The sequence below is a fragment of the Schistocerca cancellata genome, chromosome 2 (genome assembly GCF_023864275.1).
Source record: "Schistocerca cancellata isolate TAMUIC-IGC-003103 chromosome 2, iqSchCanc2.1, whole genome shotgun sequence".
Classification (NCBI taxonomy): domain Eukaryota; kingdom Metazoa; phylum Arthropoda; class Insecta; order Orthoptera; family Acrididae; genus Schistocerca; species Schistocerca cancellata.
Window position 1 is genome coordinate 564,587,065 of NC_064627.1, and position 17,762 is coordinate 564,604,826.

The 17,762-nt window shown below is 37.8% G+C and overlaps 1 protein-coding gene across 4 annotated transcripts in view; it reads right to left on the reverse strand.

Annotated features, from left to right (window-relative positions):
- The window catches only part of LOC126162157 ((E3-independent) E2 ubiquitin-conjugating enzyme UBE2O), a 227,908-nt gene that overhangs the window by 63,675 nt on the left and 146,471 nt on the right, over nucleotides 1-17,762 (reverse strand). For all 4 annotated transcript variants that reach the window (XM_049918460.1, XM_049918459.1, XM_049918463.1 and 1 more), the window contains 2 exons: nucleotides 16,202-16,366; nucleotides 2,836-3,157 (listed from right to left, as the gene is read on the reverse strand). In XM_049918460.1, coding sequence (XP_049774417.1) covers nucleotides 2,836-3,157; nucleotides 16,202-16,366 — 487 coding nt within the window. The remainder of the gene's footprint in view (nucleotides 1-2,835; nucleotides 3,158-16,201; nucleotides 16,367-17,762) is intronic.

The following is a 17,762-nucleotide window of genomic DNA, read 5'->3' on the forward strand; positions in this document are numbered from 1 at the left end:
GTTCCACATGAATGTAGGTACACGTGAGGCAATACCGATCCTGCAACTTGCATGAAAATGCTATGAGACAAAGCTGTCATTTGAATGTACTTTAATAGCTTTCAGATGTCTTGATAACACTTTTTATTATTTCCAAAATCACCTTACATACCTTGACATTTTGTCATTTTCAAAGGCTACAAAATAAAACAGAAAACTGGTATCTAAAGATATGAAAATATGTTACATTTCTTCACTGATTAGATACATAGTATAATCCAGTGATGAATTCAGCCCGCACAACAAAATATGAAGCTCTAATTCATAAGGTAGTACTTAAAAGCGACATTAATCTTGAAAAGTGGTTAAAATTTCAGAGCGAAGGTCCACATATCTTAGTAAGTATACTGCGTCTGAATTGTAGACTTGTTTGGGAGAGTCTTTAGACTTTCTAGATGAAACACTTCTCCATGACAAATATTTTTCACTAATGGCAGACGAATCTACAAATGTTAACCGAAGTGGACTGTCTTTAGCAAAAACTGATGCAAACATTGAAAAAAATCGGTAAACTTGTTCGACACGATCGCCGTTTAACAATCAGAGCAGTGTCTGAGTTAACAGGAGTTGACAAGGAAAGTGTTGGGCAGATTCTTCATGTTTTTGCTGACAATGGTCTGCCAGTGCGAGTGTCATCACTGGTGTCTTCGCGGCCATCTTTAAATCGTTTAAACCACTCAAACACTTGTGTTCGCGATAAACAATCATCGCTGTACACTTGTTGTAACATTACAAACGTTTCACTTGCAGATTTTCCTAGTTTGAAACAAAATTTGGTGTTAACACGCTGTTCTTTCTGTACACTCAACATTTTCCGACGCACAGACAAAACGTCAACTACTTAAAACAGACGCCACGGGCAGACTGAGTGCAGGAGGCAGATGAAACTCGAGCAGTAGGTGGAGCGAGAGTCACGTGACAGGCCACGCGACTTTCAGCCTTATTGCATTCGTTTTATTGTTTCACCAGTACTAGTCCGGTTTTTTTCTAGCCACACCTCGTATACAAGGGCGGTGAGGATTTAACAAGTTTAGCTGGAGGAATCTTGTTAGAAATGATGAATTCCAATTTCATTGTAGGTTTAGTGATGTTGGATGATATGTTAAATACAGTCTCAAACTTTTGTAAAGTTTTGCAGAGACAATCACTTAAAATTTTGCAAATCCCTCTACTTGTTTCTGGAACTCTGGAACATTTAAAGACACATCGACTGTCTTTGCGACTACGATGGACATAGTGCAGAAAATGAAACTCTTAATAAAATTAAAAAACTGCAGGACGACGCAACAGAAGTTAAAGGTGTGCTATTCACGAACAAAGAGGAGCAGATTCAAGCCAGGAAAAGGAGATTTGTTAAAAGTATGATTGATGAAATTGAGCAACAGTTTGATGAGAAGGCAATAAAAGTGATGAACGAAGTGCATATTTTGAAAGTTTTAAAAAATTTCTAGAGTTTAGTGATAATGACTAAAGAAATGTGCTTGATTTTGGGACTTACAAACGATGATGCTGTTATCGCAGACTTGCATTCTTTTAGGTATGTTGTTAGTAACAAATTAGATGATACGTCTTCTGATGTTGCTTCTTGCATTCTGAGAGCTGACATCGGCTACGAAGCATTACGGACACTCCCTGAATGTGTACTGTGCATTCCTGTTTTGACTTGCAGTGTGAAAAGGTCATTTAGTACAATGAACAGGGTGATGACAAAATTAAGGAATAGGATGGGTCAGGAAACACTCCAAGCTTGTGTGAAGCTTTCAACTGAAGTTGACGACGAGCCAACAGAAAGTTTTATTGATGATGTCATCACGAGATATGCTGTAAAAAGGCCTTGACGTATTAGTTTGATGTAAATGTGAGTTTTTTTGCATGGAATAAAATTATTTTATATAATTAACTTAGGCTTAGCCTAACAGCTTAGTACTTAACCTACAAATTATTTAATTATATATTAGCTATTCATGAAAAATTTTAAATATTAATAGCGCTGCTACATGTTTAGAACGCTATCACTTAAATTTTAAGCCTATAACTTCTGCAGAGTGGCCTTGTATGGAAGTATCTGAGGGAAAGGGTGGGATGGGGGGAATAAAAACTGCAAGATCAAGAGAGGAATACAGTTAGATGGTTCCAATGGACATTGGTGCAATTGTTACTAGGTGACGAAGAGACTAGCACTGGATAGACTAACAGGGAGAGCTGCATCAAACCAGTCTTCAGACTGAAGACAACCAAAGCAATGATGACAATCAATGTTGTCATTATACAGACTTAACAGTTGTGTGGATGCCACAAAACACAGGAATTTGGACCAAAATTATTCATGCTACTTGAAACCAACATCAGTGATGTGATCTGATTCCAACATATGCTAGTTAATATAAAGGGAACTTATAGTCTAGTTTCGCTGAGCATATGTAATTTCGTCCTCTTTTGTGGCATCTTTACAACTGCTAAGATTTTTGGACAAAGACTATGTTAAAGGAGCATTTTATGAAAAGGTTTTGGTTTCAAAACCATTTACAGCAGAATAAATAAGTAAAAAAAAGAAATCAGTTGCAGTTATGGAAGATTTATTTCCTGAAACAGGTCATCCACAATCAAATATTACTGACTGTAGGCAATTTTTCACCTTTGAGCATAACATATTCTACAAGAATTTGCAATGTCTCTTCACTCTTACGGCAATGATGTACACATAAAAAGTGAAACAGCCTTACCATCTTTGTTTTAGATGTACAATATTTATTAAATTAATGCTGTAAGTGTCTTAACAAATTGAGGTAGTCTTACTTGTAATTTCCGGCTTGGTGCAGTCTCTGAGTTTCGCGAATTGTTAGCAGCAGTCACGACACGCCTTTCAAGGCTTGCCAAGTTCTCACTCAAAAGGAACTCTCCAGATGCTAATGCAATATCACGTGATGGATCAATGTCCTGGTCGCCAGAGTCATCCTGGTCAATAGCAGGTACCTGTTGATTCCGATGAAACAATCTATTCACTTGATCGGCAACACGCTGAGCTACATTTGCACGACCACGTTCACGAACACGTTCCAATAATCCTTGGAAATGGCTTTCATGGAAGAAAGATGTACCCATCAGTTTATCCAGATACCTACAATCAATAAAGACAATAATTGCAATATATCTCAAGGTATTAAAAAAATCAGAATCAGAAATATTTGGAATATCATGAAGATTTGTGAAATGAATACACTATTACAATTCATTGTCAGAAGAGGAATGTTAGTGGAAGGAAATGCAGAGAGTGTAATTATGATTTTTTTCCATATTACGAATACATTTAAAATAATTTATTATCAACCAGTCATACAATTGTTGCGCTTAACTTACTTACTAGAGAAAACTCTAATTTTTTGGGAAAGACATGCTGGCAATTACTTACCCTCAATAGGCAAAATTTCAGTGCTGCTGACAGTTATATTTAAAAGAATTACTCTGTGTGTGTGTGTGTGTGTGTGTGTGGGGGGGGGGGGGGGGGGGGGGGGGGGGGGAGAGGATGTAATAGTGTTACATTTTTAAATCTGGGAGTTTACCTTCAAGGACTGAATACCAATGAGCTTTCAACGCTTTCTGCTATAATGTCAGATCTCACATAACATAATGATTATTCGTTTCTGTTCCAACATGCTTCGTCACACTGTGCCAACTCTGGCAAACAAACAGTAGAAGTTACCTACTGTCTTTCATAGTGATCACGTGCTCCTAAATGCACCAGAGATTGTATGTTTCCCGCATGATTTGTGCCTGTATGAAAATGACAGGCAGAAGATTTGTAAGTAACAATGATATCTTGAGGTGGCTTTTGGAAGATACTGAAGATGAAGCAGAGTTCACTGATTAGAAAACACACAAAGAATCTATTTCTGTGTGTGTCTGTGTCCATGCAAGTGAATCTGAAGTAGCAATGAAGATGGAAGTGACAATGTGCAACCCCTCACATGTGACTGGCAGGTTATCATGATGTGGTGGCGATATTATCAAAATTATATACTCTGTCAAACCACAGGGATTCACTATTTGTCAAAATGCTTGCCCAACAAAAGAACTTCAATATTTTCAGCTATATTTCATCAACTCTACTTTGATTTGTTGGTGATCACAACAAACATGTACGCAAAGGGAAAGTACAAGAGGTGACTCTACTGACAAAATATTCAGTGTGGTGCTCATGGAAAGACGTTTCATCAAAAGAAATGAAGGCATTCCTTGGTTTTAAACTGAACATGGGTCTGAACTGGATGGCAGAATTAGGTGGATATTCTGCTGATGATTGACTAGACTGAACTGCATTCTTCAAGAATTTTATCTCTCATCTCCAGTTTTTTCAGATATTTTGGATGCTGGATGTAGTTTTCCTGCTGCAATTCAAGGCAGTAAGCATACTAGAAAGGACAAAGTGAAGTTTGTGAGCGAATATATTGCTAATAACTGTAAAGACCTTAATGTAATGGAAGTTGTTACAGATGAGAGCACAGTTGGTTTCAAAGAAAACGTTCAGCTAAAGTGTTGTAATCTAAAGAACCCTATACAGTGGGGCTTCTGCATTTTTTGTTTGTGTTATTCAGAAGACAGTTATGTTTTTTCTCACATTACATATTATGTCCAGACAAAGACTGCTGCTCTTATTCATGCTGATATGCTGTTTACCTCTATGAATAGCGACTCATTTGGCACAAGATCTGCAAGCATGCACTGATGGCATCGGCTTTCTCATCTACGTGGCAGGCTCTACACAATCGCTGCAATTGCTTAGAAACTACATCAAATGAGAACGCATACAACGGGGCCAGTTATGCTAGAAAGCTTTTCCACTTGATCTCAAAAAAACAAGAAGTTTCAGCAATTTTATCTTTGTGCCTATCAGTGTATTACATAAATGATGTGTGTATCTTTCCACAACAAGAGATCAGTGATCATGTTTAGTACATTCTTTAGTCACGAAATATAGCTTATCACTGGTTACAGACAGAAACAGCTACTTCAATTTGTTAAGCTGAGAGGAGTGGACAGAGCTGATCAGTATTGTGTGCATTACAGGGGAGGGGGGGTGGGGAGGGGGTTGGGGGGGGGGGGGGGTGGACAAAAATATGGAAACACCACAAAAACAACACATTACCAAGCCTAATATGGTGTAGGAATTGCACTGGGACTCTAAACAGCTTCCAATCATCTTGTAACAGATAAATACAGGCATTACATGGTTTTCATGAAACTCTTATACCACTCTTCCTGCAAAAAGAGTTTGCGAGTTCAGGTAATGGTGATGGATGCGGATTGCGATCCCACACCCTTCTCTCCAAAGCAGACCACAAAGGCTGAATAATATTGAGGTGCGGTGACTGGTAGCCAGAACAATTCATACTTGTACTCACAAAACCTGTTCTGGATATGCGAGCTGTGTGTGAACAGGGGACTGCTATTTTTGGAACACATCACCATCACTGGAGAATAAACACTGTATTTGGGGATCAACCTGACCAGCCGAAAGTCGCACAATCCTTGGCAGTAATAAGACCTTGCGAAATAACTGTGGGACACACGTAATATCATGATATGGCTGCCCAAATCATCGCCGAACCCCAACGATGTTTCACTGTCGAGATTTAAACTTAGGCAGAAGTTGGAACAGTGTGAAACAAGATTCATCTGACCAAATGACTTTCTTCCATTGCTCCATAATCCAGGTTTTACGGCAACCAGATCCAAGTTTTCCTGTTCTGAGCATTTGCATCATTAATGAGTGGTTTTGGAATTCCAGCTCACCTTAGAGTTCCCTGCTTATGGATCCCTTTTGTGTTGTTTTGGTGCAGACAGGATTCACAAGTGCAACATTCACCTCTGCAGTGACTTCCGCAGCTGTCATGCACTTACTTTTTGTTACAGTCCTCTGCAATGACTGTGAAGATCACTCAACGCACACTTTTGTCCATGTTGTAACATAGTGGATGATGTTTCTCCACTTTCCCTGCATGTGGTACAAATCTTTGATACAATGTAGTACAACATTGTTAATTCAAAATTATTAATGGTTAGAAATGTAATTCAGTGTTATCATTGCTTATAAGATTGTGTAATTTTTACTAGTGAATTATTAACACAGTTTACCGTAGTGGCCGAAGATGCTTTTCAACATCTAAAATACATTGCTATAAAATAAGTTGAAAAATGTGAGTTGCGAAATTAGGCAATGTAAATTGATTTAGAAATACAGTCATAGTAAACTGCAAAAAGCAGTATGGTATCTACTAATTTGTCTCATTTATTTTGTTTGTACAATGTTCATTTTGACAGAGCTACTTTGTATGTGTCAATGAATCCATTCATACTAATATGTCTGGCCTTCAGTGAGGCTGATACCCCATCACCACATTAAATCTCAATGGAACAGTTATTATAACACTAAGAGAATCCATCTTCTCAGTTTTCCTCTTACCTATTGTGCATAACTCGTTATGTTTACCATAAGAAATAACTGTTTGGGAGTGATAAGGTCAGGGTGTGGGGCGAAGAAGTGATATCTCATAACCAAAAGTAAAATAAAGTGGAAAAAAGGGATCAAGATTATACTGTAGTAGTAATGTCTGCAACATTTATATCAGTTATTGTGTGTCCTAATACTGAATGACATACAGTTGATTTTATTTCCTGGATAGCTCAGTGGTTCCTCAAACAAACCTTAATGTACTATTTACATTTCTTGAAACTTTCTTCCAAAGGGAACTGAAGGGTGTCAAGTTGTAGCACTCCTTACACGAGGTAAATAAACAAAGAAAACTAGTTTTGAAGATAAGAAAAAACTGCCCTAGCATTCATCTGTAATGACTTAATGAAATCACAGAATGACTGTGGGAGGGCTTTATCCCCATTTCACAAAATGTGTGTAGATTATTTGCTATGTCACTTCACTCTGTTCTGTCCAAAAGGGAAATAAAGTCAAGCTACTCAATCTTTAGTTATAGCATAGTTACCAGAATACAAGTGATCATAAACTGTTACTTAAACAAAGATCAGTGACAATCTTGTGAAACTCAGAATCCAAAGAACCCGTATTTGAGGAAGACTGTGCAACAATTTTGGTGCTACTATCTTTTATTTTGTGCAGTGGTCATGAGAGCAAGGCATTTACAGAGACACTGAGATGATTGTTTTTCCTTCATTCAGTACACAAATGGTATAGGACAGAGACTGTTCATACTGGTGGGAATTATTCTCCACCATGTACTGCACAGTTGCTTGTGTAGTATACATGTAGATAACGTAGCTGTCAAGTAATGGTTTGCGTGACTAAAAAGGTCATCACCACACTGATCTCTGGCACTGAAGAGACATGAAACAAAGTCAAAACAAGAAAGCAGTACGCCTTATTAATATCAAAGAGCACAATTAGCACAATTTCACTTAGTAAGTTCAAATGGGACAAAATAATTTGTCTTTTGTAAATGGCAGTCATATCATTTTTTTAACTCGCACAGGGTATGGTACAACACCACTACTAAGACTGCAATTAGAAGTTGTGCAAAGTAACAAAGAGTACACTGGGCCGTTCAATGTGATTACTGCATTGTCTTGTCTGCATCATCATTGAGAGTGTATTTAATATGCTTCATACGTCTGATGTTGTTGCACAGAAACACATTTAAAACTGCCTGCTGTCTGCTAGCGTCTGGACTGGTGGGTGGAAAAAACACAAATGCCTCAGACTGCACTGCATATGTGGAGACAGAAATTGGCACACACAGGGTAGCCACATGTGGTCTTTTTTAAAGAAGTCCCCCTCCAGGCTTTCAATGGTTATGTCCACACACCAGTTAGGTACTACCATAGTGATCACAACCTGGCAGGCTGCCAGCCTAGAGGCATAGCAGACAAATATCAAGTGTCTCACCACAGAAGACAACCACATATTGAAGATGGTGTATCATGGGGCTTCTGCCCTTCTGCAGTACAGCCCGATCTTCCAGATTGCCCACTCGGCAGACAATAGCAGCGTAAGAACAGCATCTTCAAAGTCCAGATTGTGTAAGGAGCCACTCAGACAGGTGGTGCCACATGTGTCACAGGCGGAGCCAAAGTCACCGCACTACTTCCTTATGCTGGTCACGTGTGCAGAAAGGCAGCAGGATAGATGACCTTCTGCTCAACCATTATTTGGGAGGTCACACAGCTCCAATTTAGCCAGTTCTTGTTGTGGTATGAGCTGTACTATGGCTCCAGTGAAGTAAAGTAGCTACTACCAAGTTAGACAAGTTGCCTAGCAATGGTCATCAAGCAGCCTTTGAGTGACCTTCCAGATTTCAACTCTGGTTTATGAATATTTACAGACTGGACTATGGCCAGCAAGTTTGCTAGCCTGCATTGCACTCCGAATCACAAAAAAGTAATTTATCCAGTTTGTACTTTGCTTTCAAGTGATCATTAGTGAACTTCTGCATTTCATCCAAACACTCCAACTGTATATATAGTGCCTTGAATAAATGTGATGACATTTATTAAGCCTTCGCAGGAAGTGCCTGCAGGAGTTAGTGGCAAGATTTAGTTTTCTGTTAATATCACAGAGAGGGTTACAGTTGTGTCCACGTCCAAATACATATTAGTTATTCTCCACAGATGTTACCACTTGCTAAATTTGTGTGATTCATGCTTTCAGCAGTTTTGTCGCTGTTGTTGTTTGAGATGTGAATGTGGCATTTGCGGTGTGTTTGCCGCTACGCGCCTTGTGATGTAAGTATTTTCTATACTTGTGTTTCTCTTTCACCTCCAGGCAATCTTTCTTTTATATTAGTATATAATGAATATTCGAATCAAATCAAGTACCCATACGCAATTTTTACTACTTTTTACAATCTTGGGTGCTGATTTGCTAAAATATATTACTTTTATAACAACATGTGTGTCATTAGGTCTCATAAAAAGCATGGCAATGGAGAAAAAGATGGCATTTGACAGGCACCTTCTAATTGTATGTCCTGAAGACTATGAGATAGTATTGTGAGAATTGTCAGAAGAAGAATTGTCAGAAGAAGAATTACAAGAAGTCAGATTCATGTGAATCTGGGTCGGAAGAGGTAGTTATTGAAGAAGGAAACCACAGTAGTGACTCCAAACAATCAACAGAGGAAACAGATGACCATCTGGTTGAAGAGAGGAGATAACAAACAGATGATTACTGATTTTACGTAGGAAAAGTTAAAGAAACTATTTGGATAAGTGAACCGCTTCCTTCTTTTTCTAAAACCAAGGCCAAGAACATACTTAAAGTTTTGCCAGGTCCAAAAGCAAGTGCTGAAATTACAGAAAAAGAAATTTATGCATATTTATCTATTTTTTACTGATGGGATGATTGACAACATTGTGGGAAATACAAACTGATACATCCAGAATAATAAAAGAGCTGAAATTCAATATTCAAGAGAATGAGACTGCAGACACACCACAAAACCAGAGATAAAGGCTCTTTTAGGTGCATTATGTCTAATAGGTAAAAGAAACTGTTGTGAACTGTGGGATGCAGGTGGTACAGGAATTATTATTTTATGAGCTCTCTTCAGCTATAAGCACTTTTGCTTTCTGATTCTGGTTCGACAACCTAGGTACCCAGAATGACAGAAAAGAAAGTGACAAACTAGTACCTATTTGGGACTCCATCAAGAGTTCGTCAACAATTGCCTTGGTCTCTACAATGTCAGTGAGTCTGCCACTATTGACGAGATGTTGCATCCTTTTAGAGAACACTGCAGATTTGTACAGTATATCTGTAATAAGCCTCCAAAACATGGGATCAAAATTTATGCTTTGTGTGATGCCAAAACATTTTACACCCTGAACTCTGAAATTCACTTTGGCAAGCAGATGCCGGGACCCTACCCGAAGTCTAACTAGCCTGATGACATTGTGCAAAGATCAGTGGCACCAACTGATAAAACAAACAGAAATCATAAAGATTGACAATTACTACAGCAGCTACCCTCTGGCTGAAATCTCCTCGGCAAAAGTTTGAATTTCAAGCAAATAAAACCCGAGGAGTCCAGTCATGTCTATTCGGTTTTCAAGACAATTTTTGTATGGTCTCAACTGTTCCAAAAAAGAACAAAGCTGTGATTTTTTTTATCGACAATGCACAGCACAAATGAAATTGATCAAGAGACTAAGAAATCGAGAATGAATTTGGACTACAATGCTACCAAAGGAGGAGTAGACACTGTAGATCAAATGTGCTCATCCTACAGTATTTCCAGAATAACGCGACGAAGGGCACTTGCACTTTTCTACAGACATCTAGATATTGCTGGGATAAATGCAAACATTATTTCCAAATTCAACAACCCTGATAATAAAGAACGAAGACGAATTTTTTTGAAACATCTTGCTCTGGACCTAATAGAAGAACATTTGAATCAACGAGCATGACTTGAGACACTTCCCAAGGATATTCACGCCTTCTTGACCAAGTATAGGCATGAAGAAGAAAAAACCAAGGACCCAACAAAACCTGGAATTTGTTACATATGTGACAGGCATAAAAACAACAGAACCAAAACAGTACGTATGAAATGCAAGAAAAATGTATGCAAGAAACATAGTGTCATAGATACAACATGTGTGCAATGTGTGATGGAAATTGACTAATTTAATCACAATCATTTACAGGAGTGGGAGTTTATGAATGCTCCATTTCATAATGTGTTCCCTTGTAATTTCCTTTTCATGTGAATCAGTGCAATTAAGTGATATAATTAAAAGAACCATGAATGCAATAAAGAATATTGGCTTGTTATAAATTACAATGACAATAATGGACAATTGTGAAGGCAACAAATAAATAAGAGATTATTTTTATAGAACCATGTAATGTTATGTTTTCTTCAATAAAATATAACTGGCTGTTATCTAAAGATTATTTTTCCTTAGGTTAAAAATGTAATACTAACTGCAATGTAAAAGCTACAACATGCCCACTCGTGGATGTACGAAAGGTGCGCCCATCGAAGGGTTAACATTGCCATTTGTACTTACATACCCACCTTGAAGAAACTGACATTTATTTGGCTCTCTGTGCCCTCTGCGACAGCCTTCAAAACAGACGGGCAGCATCATGCTCAAAACAATATTAACAGAAGTTTATTTATTTTCGGTAGCTGGAAGGAACTGTGCCACAGCAGGGTAGTTTGTTTCACCAGTTTCTCCCCAGCAGTCTCTCCTCCCAATAATATATGATCCAGAGTACTGGATGTGTCATTACTGCCCAGAATGACTTAATATATTGCAACTTAAGTATTGTACACGCCTCTGGACTGATAGTTAAATGTGTCCTGGATTGATGGCTCTAAGTGTGTGTCACAGTACAAATCAAACATTCTGGTGGTCAATGCTCAATCAGTTCTGGGGTTTTTTCTATCACTTTCTGCTTCTCTTTCTTCTGGCAATTATTTCTAGGTATGAAAAATGTCAACCTGCATCATGCTTGGAAAAGCTGTGCAAGTGGTTCTCATGCCCCATCACACATTTTTCATACAGCTCAGCTTCACTTGGACGACAGTTCCCTCACTTGCCTTTACACAAGCTAGTACTTGCCAAGTGTAACCCAACAGATGCATGGCCCTATAACATAGGTAATGAAACAAGGCAACTACCTACATCAAAATGCAATGCCCAGTGAAGTGGTGCATAAAGGAAATATTCAAGTGACTTTCGTTTTGCTCCAGTGCATTCTGCGGCTTCACTGATTATGCACAAGTGGGTACAGCCATTTGGAATCCACATGGCCATATATGCTAGCTCAGTGGCTGTGTCATTAGACATCCTCTTTAGCAAATTCTGCTAAGACATGTCAAGTTTATTCACCTTCTCACTAATGTAGGTGAGTGTAGACCACACATGCACATAATACATTTGCAGTGCTCTCTTATGCCTTATAACTGGCAGGATAAATCAGCAAAATGCTAGAGGCACTGTAAATGGAAGAGAAATGATAAAAACCATAAAATACATGGACGATCAAGCAGTGCTGGTGGAATCAGAAGAGGAGCTACATAAGATGCTGAAGAGTATTGCAAGAAGGGAAGTATAGAATGAAGCTGAATATTGGAAAGACAAAAGTGATGAGAATGAGCAACAAAGGAAGGCCCAATTCCTAGATGGAACACAGACACAAGCAAAATCCTTTCTGAACCTGCAAAGTTTAATAACATGGAATGGAAAGCTGTACAGAAGCAATAAGGGGGAGGATATCTATGGGAAAGAGAGCATACGAAAAGGTGAAGCAGTTACTAAACATCTAGAAGAATTCCAAGGTGGCTGTGGATTATGTCTGGATTGTAGTGAACCATGGACAGTTAAAAAGAAAGATACTTGGAAAGTTTTGAAATGTGGCTATGGAGAACTGTGGAGAAGATGCTTAATGTGAAGTGAATGGACAGAGGAAAAATCCCTGCAACAGAGAATTATAGAGGGAAAAGTGCAAGAAATGAGAGAGAGAGAGAGAGAGAGAGAGAGAGAGAGAGAGAGAGAGGAAGAGAAATGGAATGATGCATGACATCAGAAGAGGACAAACATACAATCAGATGAGCATACTTGTGGTTGGGATGATTTTAACTTTTAAAACTTGGTTGGTGCATCTGTTACTTCAATTTCCCCAAATCTTTCAATGATCTGATACACAAAAGAATTTCATCTCCAACCCTACAATTTGTACACTAATGACTTAGTTCTCAACTGATTGAAAATATTTTTCTGTTGAGCAAATAGATCAATTGGCTCATTCCTGAAGGCTTGTTCTGTCACTTATTGCTTCTCTGTTTATGTAAAAAAATATAAAGTTGCACCACACTGTGTAGTCCACACTGAACTGAATTCTCTCTATGATGGGAAGTTGGTTGAAAGGATATAGGAAAATAAGGTCGAAACCTGTGTTTCGTTGAAGCTTCTGTCACTAGTGCTCCAGATGATGATCAGTATTTACTGTTAAATCTCAACTGTTTTTGAAGGTGTGTAGTATACCTTTAGGTTGGGTAGCTTTTATAGACCTGTCCCCAACTACAAAAGTACCATATTTACTAGACTACATGATGACGATGACCCGCCTTTTGCAGAGACTCCTGAAGATTTTTTATTTTTTTAAACAGTCTGACTAATCAACATCACAAGCTGCTTATCTTAAGATCTGCCGTAAAAAGTTGCATTATCTCTCTTCCAAACTTGATGATGAAACATTTTATTTTCAGTGCTGTACACTGGAAGATCATCTAAAAACAAACATGTTTTATTAATATAATATGGGGTCCAAAGTTAATAATGTTCAACTTGTTAATGTTTTTGTGTTTTCATGCTGTAGCTTGGGTACCCATCATTTTATGCATTTAGCAGAGTGAGGCTGGTGGTCGAGCAGTCAAGGCACTCTGTTATCTCACTGAACCTTTAGTGTTTTTCATGAATTCACAGAGCTGCTTGGTGAGCAATCGAACTGATTCATATTGCCAGTGACATGTTTATGTAAGTGAACTATCAAAATGGGGAGGGTCAGCAACCTTTGACAAGTTTGCCAGAGGAATGTGAAGTTAAAAATGTGGAAGTTGTACATACTAGTGAAAACATGAGCAATGAGAGCAAACAACAGCTCGCTGATTCCATACAAATTTTCTCAAATTTAATTTGAGACAATAACTTTGCACTACCATCTGTGTGCCCATTGATTTCTGAAAGATCCTGTTTGTTTGGCAATTAATTGCATCAATGGTTTTGGACTCTGCGTTGGGAAATGACTTTTGTAAAAATCAAAGACGTTGTCCATGAAAATGAAACCAAAGCTCTTCCAAATTTTATCAAATGTACCAACACTGGTGACAAAAGTGCATCAATGTCATCACCTGAAAAATCGGGGCGAGAAGGAAGATTCAGCTTATGGACCAGAATCAAAGAGATGCAAGATGCATGAGCAAATACCATTGGATATCAAAATAACTGCAGTTACACTGGAAAAACGACAACCTAATTGGAGTCTGAAAATATGATGTACCAACGGAACAACTTTAAGATTAACAATAAAGGAGTTACTGAAGAGGTGGAAAGTAGACACCCAAAACAGAGGATCCACAGTTGATAAATGGCCAATGAGTATGCAAAGCATGTAACAACAACTCGTCAGCAAAATTCTATGGTAGCAAAGTGCAGATAAATCTGAAGAGAATGTGTTTTAGTTCAAGGCATCGTCATCACGGGCAAAGAGGTTCAAAGCAAGGCAAAGGGTATGTCAACGTCACGGCACCAATTACGTTCCCGAGAAACAAGTGACATCTATTGAAAAAGCACTTTAAGTTGCCAAGCTCTTTCAATAGCAGACCAAAGCCTTGATTACAACCTATGACTTGAGATCTTGTTATAAACAATAACCAAACAGGATCGTGTCAATATAAAACGTATGTTGATACATCAAGGCGAGAAGAAAATGTTTCTCCGAACAGGCAATGTGAATAATGTTACACACTCATACACTGCACAATATTCCATCTCTGCATCCATAAAACTGCTGCTGACAGTGTTCTTGTGTTTTCAAGAACCATGGAAAATTTGATCCATGGGTCTCTCAAATAGTGAAGTTCTCCAGAGGGAATTTGGAAATGTTTTAATCATATGCTGAAATGGGGAAGTTGACCTCCCAACTGTATCAATCATATCTGGAGCATGTTGTGAAACATTATACGTAGGAAAATAAATTTTACTTGACACTCACTGCATGGGGTGGCCAAACCCACATGAAACACTATGATACACAACTGACCTTCACTATGAAACTGATACCACCAAAATGTACCTCCCCTTTGTCAACTGAGTGACATTTATTTTTTCCACAGGTAAAGAATTTCATCACATGACTTCAAAATCATGCAACATCACAGCAGAGCAGAGAAGTAAAAGATATGGCAGATGTTACTAAAATTCATGTGTTGGTCCATAACAAGTTATCCACTTCTTTCTCCCACATATGCTTTCATACCCTTGGTATGCATCCATAATTGATATCTGAGAGATCTGTGTTTAGTAAGATAAATAAGGTATGTTTATCACAAACAATATACAGGAAAACATGAAAATGCTGTGAGATTTTGTTCATGCGTTGTGCATGGAGCAAGAAATATTTATGTTTCACGTATATCTGTGACAAGTTTTAACCTACTTTATGTATTTTTGCACTATGTATCACACTGGAAGCAACAGTAAATACATTATTTACATTTATTTGATTATTAAGCACATCTTCCAATATTTTATTTAAAAAGGGGAGGGGGGGGGGGGGATGAACCATGGCCAAGAATCGAACACAGGCCAGCAATTTGTTAGTCTAATGGCTCTATCACTTAATTGCTAACCTCTCTCTGTTAAACACATCGAATGACAGGTAGCCAAGCTACAGTGTGAAAATACAAAAATGTTAATAGCTCTAACATAATTAACTTCAGACCCCATACTATATTAATAATTTAAAAAATGTTATTTTTAGACACACTTTTGATGTATAACATTGAAAATCTGATTTATCATCATCAACTCGGACCTACGCTTTTTTTTAAAAACTAGGGAGTGTCTAGCAAAATGCCAAAACACAGGTCTCTTTATTTTCAATATAGAATATCCTTGCAAAACTTTATCAAAATCAGTGACCTAGATGTCAGAACCTCCCCTCTTCAAGTTTCTCACCTAGTCACAAGCAATCCGAGAGGGGGGTAATGAAAAATAAAACAAAGTGTTCACTTATATCCAAAGCTCAGCAAAATAGCAAAAGTATTTCTCAAATGCTATAAGATGATCCCTGGAAACCACAAGCAAAGTAAGATGGAGATTTTTTTAAAATCTATTCGGTATAAGCCAAAAGAAAGTTATATATTCTCTTCTGAGCAAGTTGTTATATCTGCAACACATACAAAATTAACATGCTCCTCTGCAGAATGTTTGGAAGTAAAAAAAATACAGATAATCGAACTATTTACGGCAAGTTATTGGAGGCAGAAGTGCATAGCCCACACATAGTAATTTAGTCTATGATAGCACTGACACAAAAAGATCTAGTGAAATTGGGATACTTATGAAATTACATTATGTACAAAGTAATACTCTAATAATCAAGGGGATTTGATATACTAACCTACAATCTTTGTAAACATCAAGAAGCTGACGCATTACAGATGTTGTCTGTAATGCAGGGTTTTGAGTAAAAATTTCCTCCAGCCGAGACATGGCAATTCTGGCCTTTTCTATGTTGGCTGCTAGTTTGGGCTTCAACATTTCTTGCAGTTCATCTTCCTGGCCACTAAAAAGAACAAAATCACAGGTTAACAAGAACGAATTTTTAAGATCAACACAGTCTGACACAGAAATCATTCGTATGGCCACAAATACAATGAGGAGCAAGAAAATATGTTATTTTTTGGTGGGATGTAAATTGAAGTAAAATGTTATTGTGTAGGCACAGTTTTGGCCAAAATAAGTGGCAGTTAGATATAATGAAACATTAAAAAAATAATATTTTTGAGTGAAACTGTAATAAAGCTGTCACAAAACAGACAATGTTGGTATTTAAGAATACAATAGGTAATAGGAAATATTTTCTTATATTCTGGATAAACTATTTCAGTCCTCTTTTTGGACTGTGACTTAATAGATTATGATATCTTTGTGCCTTACTGAAAACTCATAAGAAGTTGCAATAACAGTTTTCACATGGTGGCTGGAACTGACAAGAAAGTATAAAAAAACGTGTGTGTGTGTGTGTGTGTGTGTGTGTGTGTGTGAGAGAGAGAGAGAGAGAGAGAGAGAGAGAGAGAGAGAGAGAGAGAGAGAGAGAGAGAGATATGATCAGGTTTTCAATTTTCCATGTGTGTGTAATCATCACAGTTAAAGAAAGAATTATCACATTTCAGTATGATTGTTAAATTTGCAAGCAATGTAACTTATATTATTGAGAATCCCGTTTCTGAAAATTGTGGTTCATATATAGTACAGCTACTCTTCATAATATCCAAAATACAATACCACATTGTTAGTCTAAAGCTATTTTTTCATACTTCCTTTACACCAAGTAAAGTGTTCTACATTGTGCCGGCTGGTGTGGCTGTGCAGTTCTAGGCTCTACAGTCTGGAACCGAGCAACTGCTACGGTCGCAGGTTCGAATCCTGCCTCGGGCATGGATGTGTGTGCTGTCCTTAGGTTAGTTAGGTTTAATTAGTTCTAAGTTCTAGGCGACTGATGACCTCAGAAGTTAAGTCGCATAGTGCTCAGAGCCATTTGTTCTACATTGTGGATAAGACTCACCATATCCACCAAAAATTTTTTGAGTTCAGTTATCTACTTACTTTCCAACAATGAATGTTATTTAGGTAGTGGTCAGATATAATCAACAGTCACTATGCTTTTCGTAACCCATTCCACTGCTGTAAGCCTACTGCACTTGAAAACACTAAATGGTTGCAACGGACCGTATCTGAACCTGTGAGTTTTAGATTTTGTATTTATTCATTTTCCTTGATATACGCAAAGAAGAGTGAGATTTTCTTGATTTTTTGAAGAGAAAAATTTCATCATTAATGAATAAACAATTTGTGCCATGCTTCATAAAAGCTACCAAAAATTTGCAGTCAAAAGCCACAAAAGTGTAAATGCAACACGGTAAGCTATTCGCTGTTCAACAAACCACAGCACATGAAGA